Source organism: Daphnia pulicaria, chromosome 1 (genome assembly GCF_021234035.1).
Source record: "Daphnia pulicaria isolate SC F1-1A chromosome 1, SC_F0-13Bv2, whole genome shotgun sequence".
Lineage (NCBI taxonomy): Eukaryota > Metazoa > Arthropoda > Branchiopoda > Diplostraca > Daphniidae > Daphnia > Daphnia pulicaria.
This window is the reverse complement of record NC_060913.1, coordinates 10800926-10818037: the sequence shown is the minus strand read 5'-3', so window position 1 is coordinate 10818037 and position 17112 is coordinate 10800926. Positions and strand designations below refer to the sequence as shown.

Sequence of the window (17112 nt, the reverse complement as noted above, 5' to 3'; positions counted from 1 at the left end):
CGCACCTCACTATCATAGCAGACAGGTGATCGGGTTTTTCCATAAAGCATGGGTGAGCATGAAGATGCGATTTAACGCGCCACCTTTCGGAATAATTCACTTGGACTTTAAATTAAATATTATTTCAATAGAATCCCTAATAAAAAATCAAGACCTGAGAAATTAGATATCTAAATTACGTCTCCTTCTTTAAGAAAAATAATCGGAATTCCTCCGGCATTTTCCGAGCATTTTTTCGATTAAACTCCTCATGAAATAAACAATAGGAAATCTCTCTCTCCACAGCGTATTTAATAAGCGAGGTATTTAATTAATCCAAAATTGTTAAAAAAAACTTGTTGATCAACTAATTTCAAACATATTACGGATTAAATTCATAGTTGTCGACAGATGAGACCTGGGCTAATTAACTGCTTTACATACGCTCCTACATGCGGAAAGTTGAAAATTCCTCTCACTACCGTACAGTTCCGCAGGAAGTAACCAACGCGTTGTAATATTATTATTATTATTAAATATAAAATACTGTTCATGTCACTAATTGACGCATCAGATTCAATTAACTACTGTATATAAATAGAAGAACATGGCGCTGATTTTTCGTTACCGTCACATCAACTTCACAGAGTTCAGACGGCAATCTTATATTATATGTTTATAAAGAGAAATTGATCTGCTGCACTCCCCCGTTTAACATGTTATTCATGTTACACGATTACACGTGAATTTCGTGATAATAAAAATGTAAAAAAGTAGCGTACCTGGTATAACCACATCAGTTGTAACTTTGGTGGCGTAACAACGCCAAACGTAATACGAGTAGTAGCCCAGCGCCCCAGCCAGTTGTACAAAATAGAAAAGAAAAGAAAAAAAGGAAAATGGCAAAGACGCAGAGATAAAGTAAATTAGAAATGTCTCCAGTTGCCTGTACTACTACACGAAAGGGAATTACTGGGGGGCCAACCTAAGTAGACAAATGACGGGGTAGATTATAATAATAACTCGCCCAAATAAGATACACACACACACACACGCAGAGCTCACGACTCGGCCTCCATTATTGTCCAGCAAAACGAAAGGAGAAGAGAGATATTTATTATTGGAGTCTCTACTGTCAGTGTACAGCAGCAGCAGTATTACATGTTCAAATGTGTTTCAGGAATAACCGGAAGGCCTCACATCTCATCACTCCCAGTTTTCTTTTAGCTACATGACCCGTCGTCATCTCTCCCCCCATTTCGGGCTTCATTTGCTCTCCTCTTATATGTTCTGTCGCCAACCGCAACACGGACGGACCCGTGTAACATATGTGTGCTGAGCGTGGGCAGCAGCGTCTTAGCGGACGACGGCTCCCATTCAGCCACGCAGCACACAGTCTCATCCGATTCAAAAGAGCCGCACACGCCAATGATGTATTTAGACGCCAACCATACAGAGTAACTCATCGCATTTAGACTGTAGCAGCAGCAGCAGCTAGCAGTAGCAATAGCCCTAGCCCAAAGTATCTGAATGCCGACCAGCTACTGTGTGTGTGGCTATACAACAGTAAATATATAGCGTAAGATAATCCGCCGAGTCGACCCGGGCCCTGGGTATGTCTTTTGTTTATGTTGGCGGAGAAGGAGAAGGAGCAGTAGCAGCAGGAGGCTGCTGTGCGCGGTGTAGCCGGGCTCCTTCAACCGCGGAAAAGCTCTTTACATAGTAGACACAGGAGCGGCGGAGAAGAGGCCTTTAGTCTTAATATAAAAAGCGATGTGACGTGGCATGGCAGCAGCTAGGCTATATAGGGCCGTCAAAGGAAAAGAGATAGAGCTGTTTTGTTTCAAAAGGAAGAAAAAAACAAACCCGCACACACACACACACACGGATATGTAGTATGTGTCGTCGTCGTCGTCGTAGAGTATTTGTATCTACTACGTGGAATAAAATGAACGAAGGGAATATAAAGAATTCAAGAGAGAGAGAATGGCTTTTTTTCTTCTTCTATTCTCCTCCCGTGTGTTGTCTACACATAGATATAGGACTTGAACAACTTTTTGCACTCTATTGATCTAGCAGCTTTATAAGAGACGAAGACAGAGAGAGAGAGAGAGAGAAAAGAAACGAAAACTATAGAAGAAGCGGGACCCCCTCTACTTTCTCCTTTTTTCTCTGGCTGTCTGTCATGACAGCCAAATACGCGGGACACGAGAGGATGTGCGCTTGCAAACAGCAAGTAGCGGCGGTGGCGGCCGGGCGGGCGGGCGCGGGCGGATATACTATATGTTAAAGCGATAAAAGAAAAAGAAGAAGCCATCAGCGGCAACAGCAAGCAAGCAAGCAGTGTAGATATATAAGGGAGAGAAAAAAACTTGAAAAATACTAGCTGGGATTGCACTCAAAGGATTGACACGGTAAGATGATATCGTCATAGTGACGACGTTAAGACGGAGACGCTCTTCTCGGCCAGCACCGCGTCCGCTGTTGTATATGTCCTGTCTCTCTAATAGCCGATCGAATGATTCCGGCCGTGTAGGCTCTGTATTATTTCTGGGCTGTTGCGTGTCTGTGGCCGTCACCATTTTCCCTGCTAGTTGGATCGATGGCCAAGAAGAGCGGATTGAACGGCAACAAAACGAGTGGGAATATAAAAACGACTTTCCTGATGTATTATTATGTACCAACTTATCCTGTATACTTAATCTTACCTATAACTTGTGCGCACATATAGATTTCCCAGCTCTATTATCGCTAGCAATTAAAATAGTTTCCAGCATGTCTCCTTGGCGAACACGTCTAACGTATAGCATATCGCGCGGACCCAGACAATCTCAAACTCGTCAGCCCGGTCTAAATCCAATCTGCTGCTGGGTGGGGTTTTACACGCCAACTTGCACCTGACACCCCTGCGGCCATCAAGTCGTACATGTGTGTGTGTGTATAGTCTATACACCAGTCCGTGTGTGTGCATTGTACGCCAATTAAGGGACGACAATCGACTCCAACATGTATATATATAGCTCCTGTCTGCTTTAGTGGGTTTATTGGTCGTCGGCGCTCCCGAACAAATAAGGAAAAAAAATTAACTATCGATGCTGAATCCTCGATATATAGTTGGGTGAACTGGGAATAAAATATACAAGAGTCCTTGTTATATTCTCTCTCCGCTCCTCGCTCATATCCTCGATCGATTGCTGTGACGAGCAAAGTTGCGAATACTCGTCACTGTCTCTCTCTTCAAACCCGAGAGACTCTTTTGATGAAAAGGAAATCGCATTTGGAACGGAGAGGAGGAGAAACAAAAAATCATCATCTTGGGTAAACTAGACCGTTATATAACTATTTAAAAAATCAAAAATAAAGGAGACGCCATTACTCAATACGGAGAGGCTGGAGTCATTCCGTTTCAAAAGGCTTTTCATGTGTACACACAAGTCAATTGAAAAATGCCTACTGCTATATACAGTACCCACCAAACTATTAGGTACACCCCCCTATTTTCAATGCATTCTTATGGCACTACGTGTCCTAGAAAAAATGCAATAACTCTTGAACCGTTTGGGCTAGATTTTTTTCCTTTTGGCCCTGAGTAGATCTAATGATGATCTACATTTTTTCTACACATGAAGTTGTCGTAGGATTAACCCCCACGGCGCTACGGTATCGTTCAGTTTATTAGGTACACCCGTTTTCCCCCCATAAGCGCCGTGTTAAATACGGCGTTTTCCAAAATTTACAAAAAATACTAAAAATCAAGCTAAAATCTTTTTCTTTGTGCCAAAAGATGCAGAATTCTTCACTCTATACGAATATAAAGAATAATTTACAATCAAATCAATTCAGAGAACCCTTCCCTATACCTCAAAGTTTTCCACTTTAAAATTTGTACTTTTTTCAACAAACTTGCACTTTCGCCAGCAGAGGGCGCCCAATTTCGCCAAATTTTGAAGTGGAAAACTTTGAGGTATAGGGAAGGGTTCTCTGAGTTGGTTTGATTGTAAATTATTCTTTATATTCGCATAGAGTGAAGAATTCTGCATCTTTTGGCACAAAGAAAAAGATTTTAGCTTGATTTTTAGTATTTTTTGTAAATTTTGGAAAACGCCGTATTTAACACGGCGCATATGGGGGGAAAACGGGTGTACCTAATAAACTGAACGATACCGTAGCGCCGTGGGGGTTAATCCTACGACAACTTCATGTGTAGAAAAAATGTAGATCATCATTAGATCTACTCAGGGCCAAAAGGAAAAAAATCTAGCCCAAGCGGTTCAAGAGTTATTGCATTTTTCTAGGACACGTAGTGCCATAAGAATGCATTGAAAATAGGGGGGTGTACCTAATAGTTTGGTGGGTACTGTAGATCTCTAAGTATATACTACGTACGCCAAAAAGCTCTTTCTCTCTTATTCGTCGTCGTCGTCGTCTATTTGCGCCGGGGTAGCACACGACTCTCCTCGAGAATTCAATCAAAGAATGCTGAGAAAAGGAAAGCCCACGTCATTCATCGTTGGCGGGTGCCCCTCGAGATTTCAAAGTGCTGTGCTGTATATATACTACCGGTATATTACGGCCAGCAGCGGGAGATGTATAGAAGAAGAAAAGATTCAGCGCAGATTGGTGGGGGGCCCATCTCGTATACCTATAACTTTCGACCTAAACTATCCCGTGTCTCTCGCTCCGTAATAGGCCTGTGTCTAATGAATTATACGCATGACGGCATGAATATAAGTATAATATCAGTTTGGTGTATCGCTGTAAAGCGCAGGGGCGTATCCATTGACTATAGATATATAGCGATCGATAGCTAAAAGGTGATATCCGCCTGGAAAGGCAATCAATTTCTTTTTCCCTATCCAAGAATAATTAATTAATACACAAGGGACTAGCTCATAATAATCCGCGGTGGAATTCAATACGAATTTCCGCATAGGGGGAGGGGGGGGGGACTATATTCGATTAATTGAGAAGGATCTGCCATACATTTCAAATTTCCCACGGCAGAATTATTTGAATTTCATCATTAAGAGAAAGGCCAATCTGGATCGAGTGAAAAGCCCGTTCGATTGATTCCCTCTGCCTGTCACACATTTCGGAACTCAAATGGATCTCTCTCTCCCTCTCTTAGCTGCTGCATTGATTAACGTTTCCGATGGCGTTTGACGTTTTCAAGTGAAGAGCAACTGTGGGTTGGGCCTCAAAAGCCAGGCTGTTGCAATATCCAAGAGAGAGAGAGAATTTCGGTTGGTGTAGGGCAGAGGGAGTAGATCCCGCGGGACGTACGGGCCAGCAAGGGCCCCGCAAAAGCATCAGAGTATAACAAACGCCCACCAGGGGAGATGTACACAAAAGCCACACCGGGTAACACGCGTACACACAAGAGCAAGTCCGACCATGTTGTGTCGGGAGTGGCCAACTGATGGGGTTGGCCAAAGTGCAGCTCAGCGATCATTTCTCTTGTACACACGCTCTCGTCATTCTGTGTGTACTTACAATATGTTGCCGTGGTAGTGTCTGTTGGAAAATAAGAAAAAAAAAAACCTCGGCAGAGCCAACGCCAACGAAAAAACTCAACTAATAGATCAAAAACTCCCAAAAAAAAGGGAAAGAGCGTGGGGGGGGGGGGGGCTCAGAAGAAGCCATCGATAATGAGGTCTACTGCTATTGACACGTCACTGTCCACCATCAAATAACCGCTCCCGAGAAACTGCTGCTGCTGGCTGGCTCGGTGCTGGCTGGCTTTCTCTCTCGACCCCTATAGAACCAAAGATCAAGCCCTATTCTCTATCTCTTATTCCGTATTACTCGACGAAGACGCGCCTTTTCTCTGTCAGGCTTTTGGTGCGATGCTCTGGCGCTGGCTGCTGGCCTATGCTGTGTGCTTTGGCTGCCGGTGTCAGTTCATTATCTCTCCCCCCTCTCCTTCCTCTTCCACCCAACAAGAAATCGACTTACAACCCAAGTCTACCAGCCGCTTTTGTTCAAAAGTTCCCAAGCTGCTGGGGACTTATCAAGGGCCTGTTCAGAAAATAAAATTAAAAACAAATTGGAAGGAAGAAAAAGGATCTATAAGTCGAATATTAAGGACGACATTGCGAGTTGATTGCTTGATTATTATTACAACTTTCTGCATTTACACAGCAGCAGATGTTATTATAGATTCTACGTCTCATTTTTTAACTATTAAGTGACTCTTGTAACTTTTTTTTCTTAGAATAGTTAATAAGAATAGTTAATACATCCCACACGGTGAATTAATTAAATAGTTGTTACTAAAATAGTCTTTTTGGGTTCAACTTCTCTCTAGAGTGAAATGAAGTTTTAAAAAATAAAATCGGCACTCGGTGGGTGTTGTTGGACTATTCACCTCTCTTCTCGTCTATACAGCCTATTGAACTTACTGGGTTGTTTTATGTATAAAGACGTTCGATGTTGAAGAATATAGACAAGGGCGAAAGAAGTACTCGGATCTCTCCAAACTCTGAGACTCTCTCTCTCTGTCTTGTATATAATAGTGGATGATGATGATGATGGTCGTCCGTTTTGTAATTGGCATCGTTTTCAAGCGCGTCTTATAATTAGGTGGACAGCATATTGCCAACAATCTCCCATCTATTTGGCCCGCGTACGTAACGTTAACTGTAAAGAGCTCGTCCTTAATGAAGCTCGTCTTGACGGACATTGAAGAGAGATGTTGTACGTACACGAGCATGAACAACTTGTATCATCTCATCCGGAACGCCTTTCCCCCCCCCCCTTTTTTCTCTCTTCTCTTCTTCTCCTGTTACGTAACGTTTTCCTCCCGCGTCCGCTCTCATCTTTCTCTTCTTCTACTCCCGGGTTTGCCGCAACTGCTTTTGTTTTATTATCGATTTTTCTTTGATTTCATCGTCGGTCGCTTGTTTTTTGTATTCCAACCAACAAACGGAAGAGTGGACGAATCTAGAACGTTATTCCCCCCCGCAAGATAGTCGGTCAAATACAAAAGACATCCAGCTCTAATGTAACCGCGACATGTATAGCTCAACTTCAATGGTTCCTATACAGAATCGGTCCGATATAAAAAACAAACAAGCCGGGCATGTTGTTGTTGTTGTTGTTTCCCCCCTCCCCATTTATTAGGGTAGCGATTTTCTCAAGAGACCACCGCCCAAATTTTGTGTTCTTCTCTCATCTTTTCTTCCATTCTCTTTAGATTTCAAGACATCAGTTCATCATAATCCGTATATCTCCTCCTTTTGCTTCCTTATTCTGTGATGGCGCACGTGTTCAATGACAACTCCCTTTGACCCATTTTTTGTTTTGTGTTTCGTGCAGCAGCGGACGTCCACAACAGCACCGCGACTACACGGCATAAGATCAAACATGGCGCAAACATCAAGTGATTCGATTTCTTTAACCGCATTTTGCCTTTTCCCTTGTATATGTACGCCGGATGAGAGTCTCTTCAAAGACAAGATTGAATTCTCCGGTAGAAAGTAGCTAACAATACGACGTCTGCCAAAATATCAAACATCATTTAGACGTCAAAATGCTGGAAAGGGTTTGTTTTACAGTATAGTTACACTCGATATGAGGCAGCTCTGGCTACACATAAATAGTGTAAGAAGTTTTGCATGTAACAGTTGGGCGCCCAGGCTGTAACATGACTGAGCCACTATAGCAGCACAGCAACAATGAAAAGGGACCCATCACTATAGGCCCAGCAAATAGATTTATAAGAGCAATCTGCTACAGCGCAGCGTGTATTCAATGAATAAAGCGCCCACTTGTGCTCTGTAGGCGTAAGCAGATGTATAATAATAGATACCTGGAAACTGTAAAAAGCAATTTGCCTTCCGGTTCTAACGAAAAAAAAAAAAATGAAAACAAAAATAATGAATAAATAAACGGAGGGCCATTTTCATATTAATAAGCGACTCCCGCCCTTCCATCGGCTAAACATAAGGTGCAATAATAATGCACGTCTAGCTCTCTCTCTCTCTCTTAAGGGAAAACTCGGAATGCGTACAAAGAGGATATACATGTATACAGCGACGGAGTAGACATCACTTGATGCACGTCGAAAAAGAAAGAGAAAAGTTTCGATCCAACACTCTCCCAAGGTAAGAAAAATCGATCGCTGTTCTGTAGACGATCCTTTGACACAGCGGGGGAAAAAAAACCAGTACTATATCTAAGTCAATGTAATATAACGACGTACATAAAATAAGAGAGGTCGAAAGGATTTTCACTATACATGTTGGAAATTCAATCGGAATTGATAAGTAGGACGATAGCGAAGATGGTATAGTAGTAGTCTATTTATATTGCATACCTACAAAGTCGATCCACAGCCACACACGCTCGACGGAGAAATCTAACTGATCGGAGATAGATATAAATCAAACGACCAGAGACTCTCTTTGCGTGATTACAATATATAGCAGTGTTCCCATTCTCTCTATATCTATATGTATATAACTGCCTGCTCCCCCATCTCTTTCTGATGTTTCATGCGCAGTTTTCAATAAGTTAAGGGTCTACTAGACGTGGAAACTTGCGACTTGATATCGTAACGTATAGGAATGGGAGCCGGTCCCCTCATGTGTGTGTGTGTAGGAGACGAACGACTTTTGGACTTTTTTTCTTGATTCTTTTTCTTTCCTATCAAATGGTTAGGAGAGGTGGGGGTGGAGGGGTGGGGGGGGGGAGGGTTCTGGAGTCGAGCATCGCGGCGCAGGCGTCCCTCATCAGCGATGCGTGAAAGGCCGCCGATATATATCCGGCAGCGTTAGACACTACCGTGAGTCGCTCACGCTCACCAAGCTCATCTCACTCGTCTCTCTCTCACTTTCGTCTTCATCTTAACCGAACATCCGGTTTCTTTGAACGTTTCGTTTCCGCCCTACCGGCTCACATCCACACACCATCCACACACCGCCACTATTTAGAATAAAGCGAAAAAGAGAGTGCGAGCGTGTAAGTGCGTGAGGGCTGCTGGTGTGTGTGTTGTCGTCCATATAACTGTGGCTGGGCTGCTGCTGTGTCAGTGTCTAACCCGCTCCTCTCTTTAGTACAGAGCAGTTGATCCTTTTTCTTCTTCTTCCGCCGTGTGCAGCTGCTCGTCTAATATTATACAACCGGTCTCTATTATTCAACCTCAGCCCCCCCCCCCCCCCTCGACTTCCGTAATTTGATTTGGAAAGGGCTATATCAGGACTATATCAGAAAGAGCAACTCTTCTCGAAAAAAAAAAACGAACGAACGAAAAAAAACGAACGAACGAAAAAATAAAAAAAAGGAGCCACAGGAAAATATACGTCAACCATGTCCGGAGGGAGTAATTCCAATTTCCTTTGGATACTCAAATCGTCGCTATTTTTCAGTACGTCCAAGAAACTGTTTGCCAGTTTCGCCGGACACATCACCAGCAGCGCGTCCCTACAATCACGTAAACCCCCCTTTCTTTTTCTTTTTTATCTTTTGGTGGTTTTATTTATTGCACCTCCAACTATGTGTACATTGGTATTTGCGCAAAGGATCTAAAGCGAATGTTGGCGGATTGGCAGACATATTATTCTATCAATATTTTGTTTATTTCTTCCTAGCAAAGAGGATCGCGAAGGCAAACTTGATTTATCTGCGGATAAATTTGTGATGTAATATATAAGCTCATTATTCGTCCTGTTGCGGAAGTTCTGTTTTTTAAGTATCTAGAATTATTTTATAGAGTTGGACAGGGCACATCCGAGAAAGTATTTTTATCTCGGTTGGGTTTTTATTCGTAGGTGGATAATATTTCTGAAGAATTTTGATGGGCTCAAAAGCTTCCGAACGCCTACACACATTTTGCGTTGAGGTAGTAAGCCTTATTTAAAAGTATAGTTGGTTTCTATAAGAATTCGCCGCTGTAAATTTCCCATACACCACAGCAGGGGGGAAATTCATTTTTATCCTAACTTGCAGCACAGAGTCGTCGTCGTGTTTCATAAATGAAGAAGCAGATTGGATTGCTCTTTGCACCGTGAGAGAGTGGCAAAAAATCCGACAGGGACGCCGGGCTACATGTAAGGTGAACTTTGTAGCTGAAAACTGTGTGCTGGGTGAAAATCGGATCATCTCCCGTCACGCCCGAATGCCCACCCTGTCAAATCCGCATCGAGATATTATTTTCCATTTCTCTGATTGATTTATTGAACATCATTATTCTTTTCGCTAGTTCGCCTACACCACTCAGGCTATACTTAATTTAGCGTCGATTCGGCGTAGAGAAATCAAACATTTCTGTAACTGTACTGTACACAGCGAAGGTTACACAAAAGTCGTCGCCCATCAAATAATCAACAAGAGGAATTAAAAACTTGGGTGCACTTTGCCGTGCCATCCACCAAGTTATGCAAACTCGTTTGCCAGAAGAGAGTCGTCGCAATCATCGGCGGCAAAGTTTTCCGACCTTTTCTTCTTCTTCTTCTTGAAAGTTGCAATGACAGGGTCGCCAGTACATAGCCATGGCCAACGCGCATTTGTAAAATATGTATACATATAGTTCCGGGCTGTATGATGCAGCTCGTATAGCGAACAATCCTGGAAAGTTGGCAAATGTTTTAATAAGTGGCTGGGCGTCACAAGCACATATACTATAGCCTACTGCTGGCCAAGTGTATATGTGTAAGCTATAGACTTTGATATCAACAATAAAACCAAAACCAGAGCGGGGAAAATCAAATACTACACACAAAAGTTGACGACGGTGAGGGCTGTGTGCGAGCAGCTGAAACGGCTTGCCGCCTTGATGTTTCTTTACCCGGCGAACAACTCGGCTTATTTCGACAGGGAAAAAGAAGGATCTCGCTAACGAATATCAAGAAAAACACAAAGGGCAAAGTTGATTGGCAGAGAGCAACTATCGAAACAAACTGAGTCCCAGTCGACTAATGAAGGCTGTTGACACTATTAAAAGGAAAAGTTTGTTTTTGCTATCCTGTGCCGCCGCCCGGGCTTAGTGAGTCTTGATTGTTACCATCTCTGCTCTACTCTGGGTTGGTGTCTTAAGTGGTAGGATCTTCTCTTTATGCCTCGATGAATCAGAGGGCAAACTTCAAAGAGTATCGCGAGTCGAATTGGCGCACGATTGGCTGAGCCAGATCAAACTTTGTTGTTTCTTTTTCTTCCCTCCTCCTCTGCTCTTGTTTTTCTCGCCTCAAAGTTTGAACTTCCCGCCCTCCCTGCTCCACCATTTTCCAAAATGAGAAAATCTACGCGCACCGAATCAAGAAGATGAAGGAGAGCCCCAGATGGTATAACAAAAGCGACGACGATACATAAAAGGACACGGCAGTTTCTTCGAGTGATGCGCAACTGTTTTATATAGAAAAATGTTTGATAGATTTTATTTTCATATGAATTTGGCAGCCACCAAACCCGACCCTTTGGAAGAGAAAAGCCGCAATCAATGAACGCAGCAGCCCGCTTATGTTTGTTGGGATGTGCCGGAACTTTTTTTCCTTTTTTAATTCTTTGAAAGGAAGTCGAGTTCCTCTTGCCGGATGTGCACTGTAGCGATTTCGGAAGTGTCACTTTAAAAGAGAAATCTAACAATACGGGGGGGTTGGAAAAAAAGAAGAAACTTAAAAGGTCCTGCGGGTCAAGTAGAGCGTTGAGCAAACTCGATTCGACTGTCAAAACTTCTTTTTTCTTTTTGTAGTTGAGGGCGAGATCTCGAGATGGTTGGCCAAACTGTGAATGTTATGACGGCGGTGCAAGGGGGAACCCAAAAAATAAAAATAAAAATAAATGGGTGTCAGTCCGTTTCGACAGACAGGAGATTGCCCGGTTGCCTCGTGAGAATTCTCCGCTGTTGAAAAAAAGAGAAAGAGAAAGAAAATGTTGGCTGCCATTGATTGCGAGAGTTCATGGGGGGGCGTGAGGGCATACAGACAAGACGACGTTGAATCGATGGCCGACGACACAAAGAAAGCGAGACATATGGACGTGTCTGCGTGCCATTTTCCTGTACGCACTTTTACATCTAAATCGCATAACAAAGAGGTGCCGGTGTGGTGGCAGGCCCCTCTGGGTATAAAATTGTCTTATTGTTGCACTTTAATTCAAGTGTTTAAAGTTCAAATATTCCGAATGTGATGGTTTACCCATAGAAAAAGTTATAAAGTATAAAAACAGGCCTGATCTATGCAGTCGTTCAACAAATAAGATTTTTAAAGAAAAACGGAGGGAGAAAACAATCGCAGTCAACTCAGGAATAAACGTACTCCGTGACTACGTAACGATTTATAATCAACGCCACCAAAAATTTAAAAAAAAAAAAGAAGAATAGAGATCAATTTTGTCCTACCTTTACGACTGGGATGCAAGCCAGGCACCTACGTCAGTTGCTCCATCCATCCGCTGAAGAGTTAAAGGACATCAGACGGGATAGGGTAAAAAGGGTGTCCTCGTGAATACACCCACATTCACATGGGCGTACACGAGGACATTTAAATACAAGAGGAAAAAAGATATCCGTTATTTGATTGACATCGGTAGTTTTCCTAATGCAATGAGATGCTGTGTATCTAAATGGAAAAATAACAATAGGTTACGAAAAATATATTCACCGAAACAACAAGTCAGGAAAAGTTAAAAACAATAGACACTGGGTAAACCCTAATTGTTAATAAATGGGAGAATGGAAGGTTTACATGTAATACATTGCATTGATGCAGATAATGCAGCACTAAAATATCTAGTATTTGGGTGACAGGTCAGTAAAAGTATTAAAGGAAATCATTACCCAAGCGATGATCCTGAGATTGTTGCTGGTGACAGGTTTAACACCTGCACAAGGGAAAACTTGCATATTGTGTGGTTGTCGTGGCTGGCTATGGCCTCACATCTGCACATAAAGAAAAAAGTTACATAGTGTACAAACAAACTGCCATACATATACAATCACATATTTGCTAGTCAGGAACTAACATATTACACAAATATGAAACAGGTTTAACTCTTTTGTAGCTACCAAAATTATCCTAATTTAATTCTTAGTTTTATTTACCTGCTAAACAGCATGGAGTATGTTATCAAAAACAAATAAATCTATAACAAAATAAATCTTGAACCAATAATACTTGAACTTTCAACTTTATCTATACTAAACGTAAGCAGACGACACTTGTCCAAATTTTCTTCTAATGATAATCAGCAACCTTACGATCTAATAAGATATCGATTGAAATTAGAATTGATAACAAATCAAACTCCCCCTCAAAATCCAAACTGTTCAAAAACGATAAACGAATAACAATTGAGGGAATAAGTTTTAGTTGAAATCTAATACCATTTCTTTATGGCGTACAATTCCCCGGTAAAGACATCCGCTGAACGGATCGGGATTATTTTCACATCAAATTGTTCGTCTAAACAAATTTGATTAAGCCCATCTTGTAAGGACAAGATCCAAAATAAAAATTTGACCCTCTCGTGAGTCAAGAGGGAACAATAAAAGCAATTCTTATAGATATCCACTTGGAATTGTCCGTTTCCGTTTTTCTGTTCTATTTTCCTCGATCGTGATTTTTGCTTTTGTGTCTCTTTTTCTCGATGGCGTATTGTCCGTTACCTGAATGACGTCCGTCTTCTTCTCTCAATGGATCTGGTCCCATGACAAGTTTCGGGGAACAAGCCGAATCGATGCGAATACGAGCAGCTCTCGCCGGTGGAAGGCAACAACAACCGGCCGTCGGATCGGAATAAAAAGAGCGGCAAGAACAAAAACGATCGCCACCGTCGTTTCGGATCCATTGACAACGACGGCAACAACGGCAACGATGACGACAGCAGCAGCAGCAGCAGCCAAGAAGATGACGAAGATTCCGGTAAGTCGATACCTGACCTCACTTTGACGCTCTCATTACAATCACAGAGTTTATTATTATTGAGTGATCCTGATCGATTCTTCAATTTTCATTTCGTTGCAGATGAGGACGACGACGACGAGGAAATCGACAGGTTAACCTGCTGGGTCTGCGAACGAGCCTTCAGGTATAATGACCTATTCTTTTTTAAATATATTTTCATTCAAATTCAATTAATTGGATTCCATTTTAGTTCCACCCGAATCCTGGAACGTCACAAGATCCGCGAGCGCCATTTCGGGTGAGTCGGCCATTTTCTTTCTCTGCTAAAAACCGCGTGATTTCGGCTAAACACGACACCCCCCTAGTACATATATACATACGACCACACCTTTTCTCTCCCGTTTCCTTTTCATCATCCCACCCCTCCTTAAACCCCACCCGCGTGATGGAAAGATCGATGATGGAATTGCGAGTGGCGGCATTAGTTGATGAAACTTACGTATATACCAGCTATATACACACATCCCGGGACTTTTCATCGCAGAAAGAAAAGAAAAATCGTGAACAAAGTCGACGCCCCATTTTACATCGACGGTCTCCCCAAAACGTCAGAAAAATAAAAAAGTAAAACTTTTGCGCTCCTTAATATACTATTTTTTCGGGATGGATTTTCATTTTATTTTTAAAACCAAAGTACAACCTCTCCCTTATAAGTACATTTTACTATTACGTATCCGCTCGATCCACGCGTATAGAGCCGGCGGCGGCCACGCCCGACCTGCGGCCTTTGTACGAGCTTTAGATTCTACCAACGCAGCACACGCACAGTGTTATAGAAATCTGTATAGAATAGGAAGAATTTGGTTCGCTCCTGTTATTCTGCTGAAACAGTCTCTCTCCTTCTACCCCTTTTATATCTATCGCCGTCTATCGCCGGATTCGAAAATCCGGATGAAAACTTTCGCTTTTCAGTGCGCGCACATTATAGTTCTCACATGAAAGAGCCCGATGTGTGTGTGCTGTTCTATTCGCTCCTCTTTCACCGGCGACGGATCGCAGCGGCGGTCTCACGTGAAAAGGAGCTCGCCGTCCTTATATTCTATTTCATTCAACGTCGCGGGGATGATGGTGTACATACTATCTACTGGGCGGAGAAAAGAAATTGCATTGGGAGATCACGGGCTGCTGCTGGCGAGATGGATCTATCTGCTCCGTGCCAGGGATATATATGTGTATGTAGTCGTAGCGAACAGAGTATATGCATTTAGATATTTATTATATGTAGTACTATATAGGCGGCAGCAGCCTAGATCCTGGTCGTTGCTAGGCGTTGAACGGTTGACTGATTTTCTCATCTGATTCCCTCTTTGAAGAGGAGGAGTCTCTCACCGTGTAAGGATTGTGCGCTCCTATATCAAAGTGTCTTTTTAAAAAAAATTGAATGCGAGAATAAAATGCTGGTGGACGAGACAAAACAAAAACTATCGGAAAATATTTTTAATCAATTTTTTTCGCAGGGAAATGAAAGAAAAGAAAAGAGAACCAACTTTGATTTACGAATAGCGTCTCGTCTCGTCGGCGTCTAGAATGTCCCTCCCTCCGACGTCTTTCAGTTCCTTCAGTTCTATACGTTACGTGGAAATTTCTCTCATTGAAATTCCGCACATGCCGAAAATGAGCCTCGGTAAATGTTGGAGAGCCGAAAGAAAAATATAAGATAATCCCATTGGGGGAAAGCAAATGTAAAGTAATACGTATGCATAGACATACTATAAAAGCCATCTGGCAGTAGTTAAGGGTTTCAGAGATAGTGAACTATATTATATATATATACTTGTCCCACCAGTGTGTGTGTGTGTGTGCTGTGATGGTAGTTTGTAAAGTATACTATACGGCCCTATTAGAGGCTGCTCGACTACACACGCTCCCGCGCCTTATTCGTTTATTCACGCTGCTTACACACATTCTTCCATTTCCCGTTTTTCTTTTTTGTTCTTTTTATTTCTGTCGTGAAACATTGATCCGCGCGGGATTCGTTCTTTTGTTTTACCAGTTGAGATTTCGTGATGATCCTCCGTTACGTCTCGCAGCTCTCCTTATTTTGTATGGATTGGCGCGTGTCTGTGACGTTTCCCGCAGTTCCCATTCACCCTCGATCCTTAGACGTTAAAGAAAAGAAGAAAAAGAAATCCACCTTTTACTTTTCTTATTCGATTCGGCTGATGGCGGACGGGGATTTTATGCAGTGGATATTGTATTCTTGTTGGTTCTCTCTATCTCATTTTATCCTGACTCTATGACTCGGCTTGATCATACATTGGCCGTCGGGCGGATCCTGTATATTTTTTCGATCCTGATGGTGGGGACGTTTGCTGATCAAAGATGCGGAACATGCGACGCCATTTTCCCGACACTGATGGCCCTCGAAGCCCATCAAGAGGAAGCGGATCATTGGTCCAGTGACGACGACGAGGACGACGACGACGACAAGGATGTGGACGGCCGACGCGATTTGTCCGAAGACTCCCAACTCGACACGGAAGATGAAATGGAGCTCGATTGCAAAGATCGCCAACTTAAAAAGGAGCGGCTATTCCTCATCTAATCGCGGTGCGTATAGAGACTCTCACCAGCCCGTCACAAACGGCGCCTGGCCAACTTATCATACATATGTCTGATATCTTGTTCCTGTACATTATTCCTGGGCTGGCCCAGTAGGGAGAGCAACGGACAATAAGTGGTTCTGTTCGTTGGGGGAGGGATATTAGACGGGAATTTCCTTTGATGACATTCTACCAGTCACGAAACGAGAAGCAGAGATATTAAAACGTGTAAGCCTATAAATCATGTATGTGTTATTCCCCCAGGGCGACATCACCATGGCGACCGAAACCCCCCCCCCCCCAAAAGAGAGAGAGCATTCCTCGACTGTATTCCACACATCACGGCCGCAACAGCAGCAGCAGCAGCAGCTTTGCATTATTTATAATATCGAATGTACAATAATATTCCATATCTTAATGCTCTCCACCACCACCACCAACCGCCACGAAATAATATCCCTCCTGCTCCTCCCTCACCAGCCCGACTTCTTTTCGCTTTGCATTTCCCATCATCTCAATGTCTGTAATTCCATTCTCCAACGTCGAAACCAACTCTCTACCGCGACTGCACACACACACACACACATATTCTTCGATTTTCGGCGACGAGATTTTCCACCGGGAAAAAGGGAAAAGCCAAAAAAGAAAAAGGAGCGATTGCGCAATAAAAACGGGAGCGCCGACGACGACGA

At 42.8% G+C, this 17112-nt stretch overlaps 1 protein-coding gene and 1 long non-coding RNA gene across 2 annotated transcripts; one reads left to right on the top strand and one right to left on the bottom strand.

The window, feature by feature from the left end:
• Positions 1-8771: 8771 nt before the first annotated feature.
• Positions 8772-17057, top strand: LOC124349096 (nucleolin-like). The gene is made up of 6 exons (XM_046799608.1): positions 8772-9412; positions 13629-13835; positions 13938-14001; positions 14068-14115; positions 16200-16427; positions 16685-17057. The coding sequence occupies exons 1-5, from the start codon at positions 9289-9291 to the stop codon at positions 16420-16422; spliced, it is 666 nt and encodes a 221-aa protein (XP_046655564.1). The 5' UTR covers positions 8772-9288; the 3' UTR covers positions 16423-16427; positions 16685-17057.
• LOC124351138 lies at positions 10930-13037 on the bottom strand. The gene is made up of 3 exons (XR_006921395.1): positions 13016-13037; positions 12752-12853; positions 10930-12533 (listed from the first exon to the last, which is right to left on the bottom strand). It is a non-coding gene; the product is annotated as an uncharacterized LOC124351138 (long non-coding RNA).
• Positions 17058-17112: the final 55 nt, after the last annotated feature.

Bases quoted from the DNA above. Each gene is read 5' to 3' on its own strand.
- LOC124349096 (XM_046799608.1), top strand. From the start codon at position 9,289: ATGTCCGGAGGGAGTAATTCCAATTTCCTTTGGATACTCAAATCGTCG. The intron at 9,413-13,628 runs GTAAACCCCCCT...TCCCATGACAAG, and splicing joins CAGCGCGTCCCTACAATCAC to TTTCGGGGAACAAGCCGAAT. The intron at 14,002-14,067 runs GTATAATGACCT...ATTCCATTTTAG, and splicing joins GTCTGCGAACGAGCCTTCAG to TTCCACCCGAATCCTGGAAC.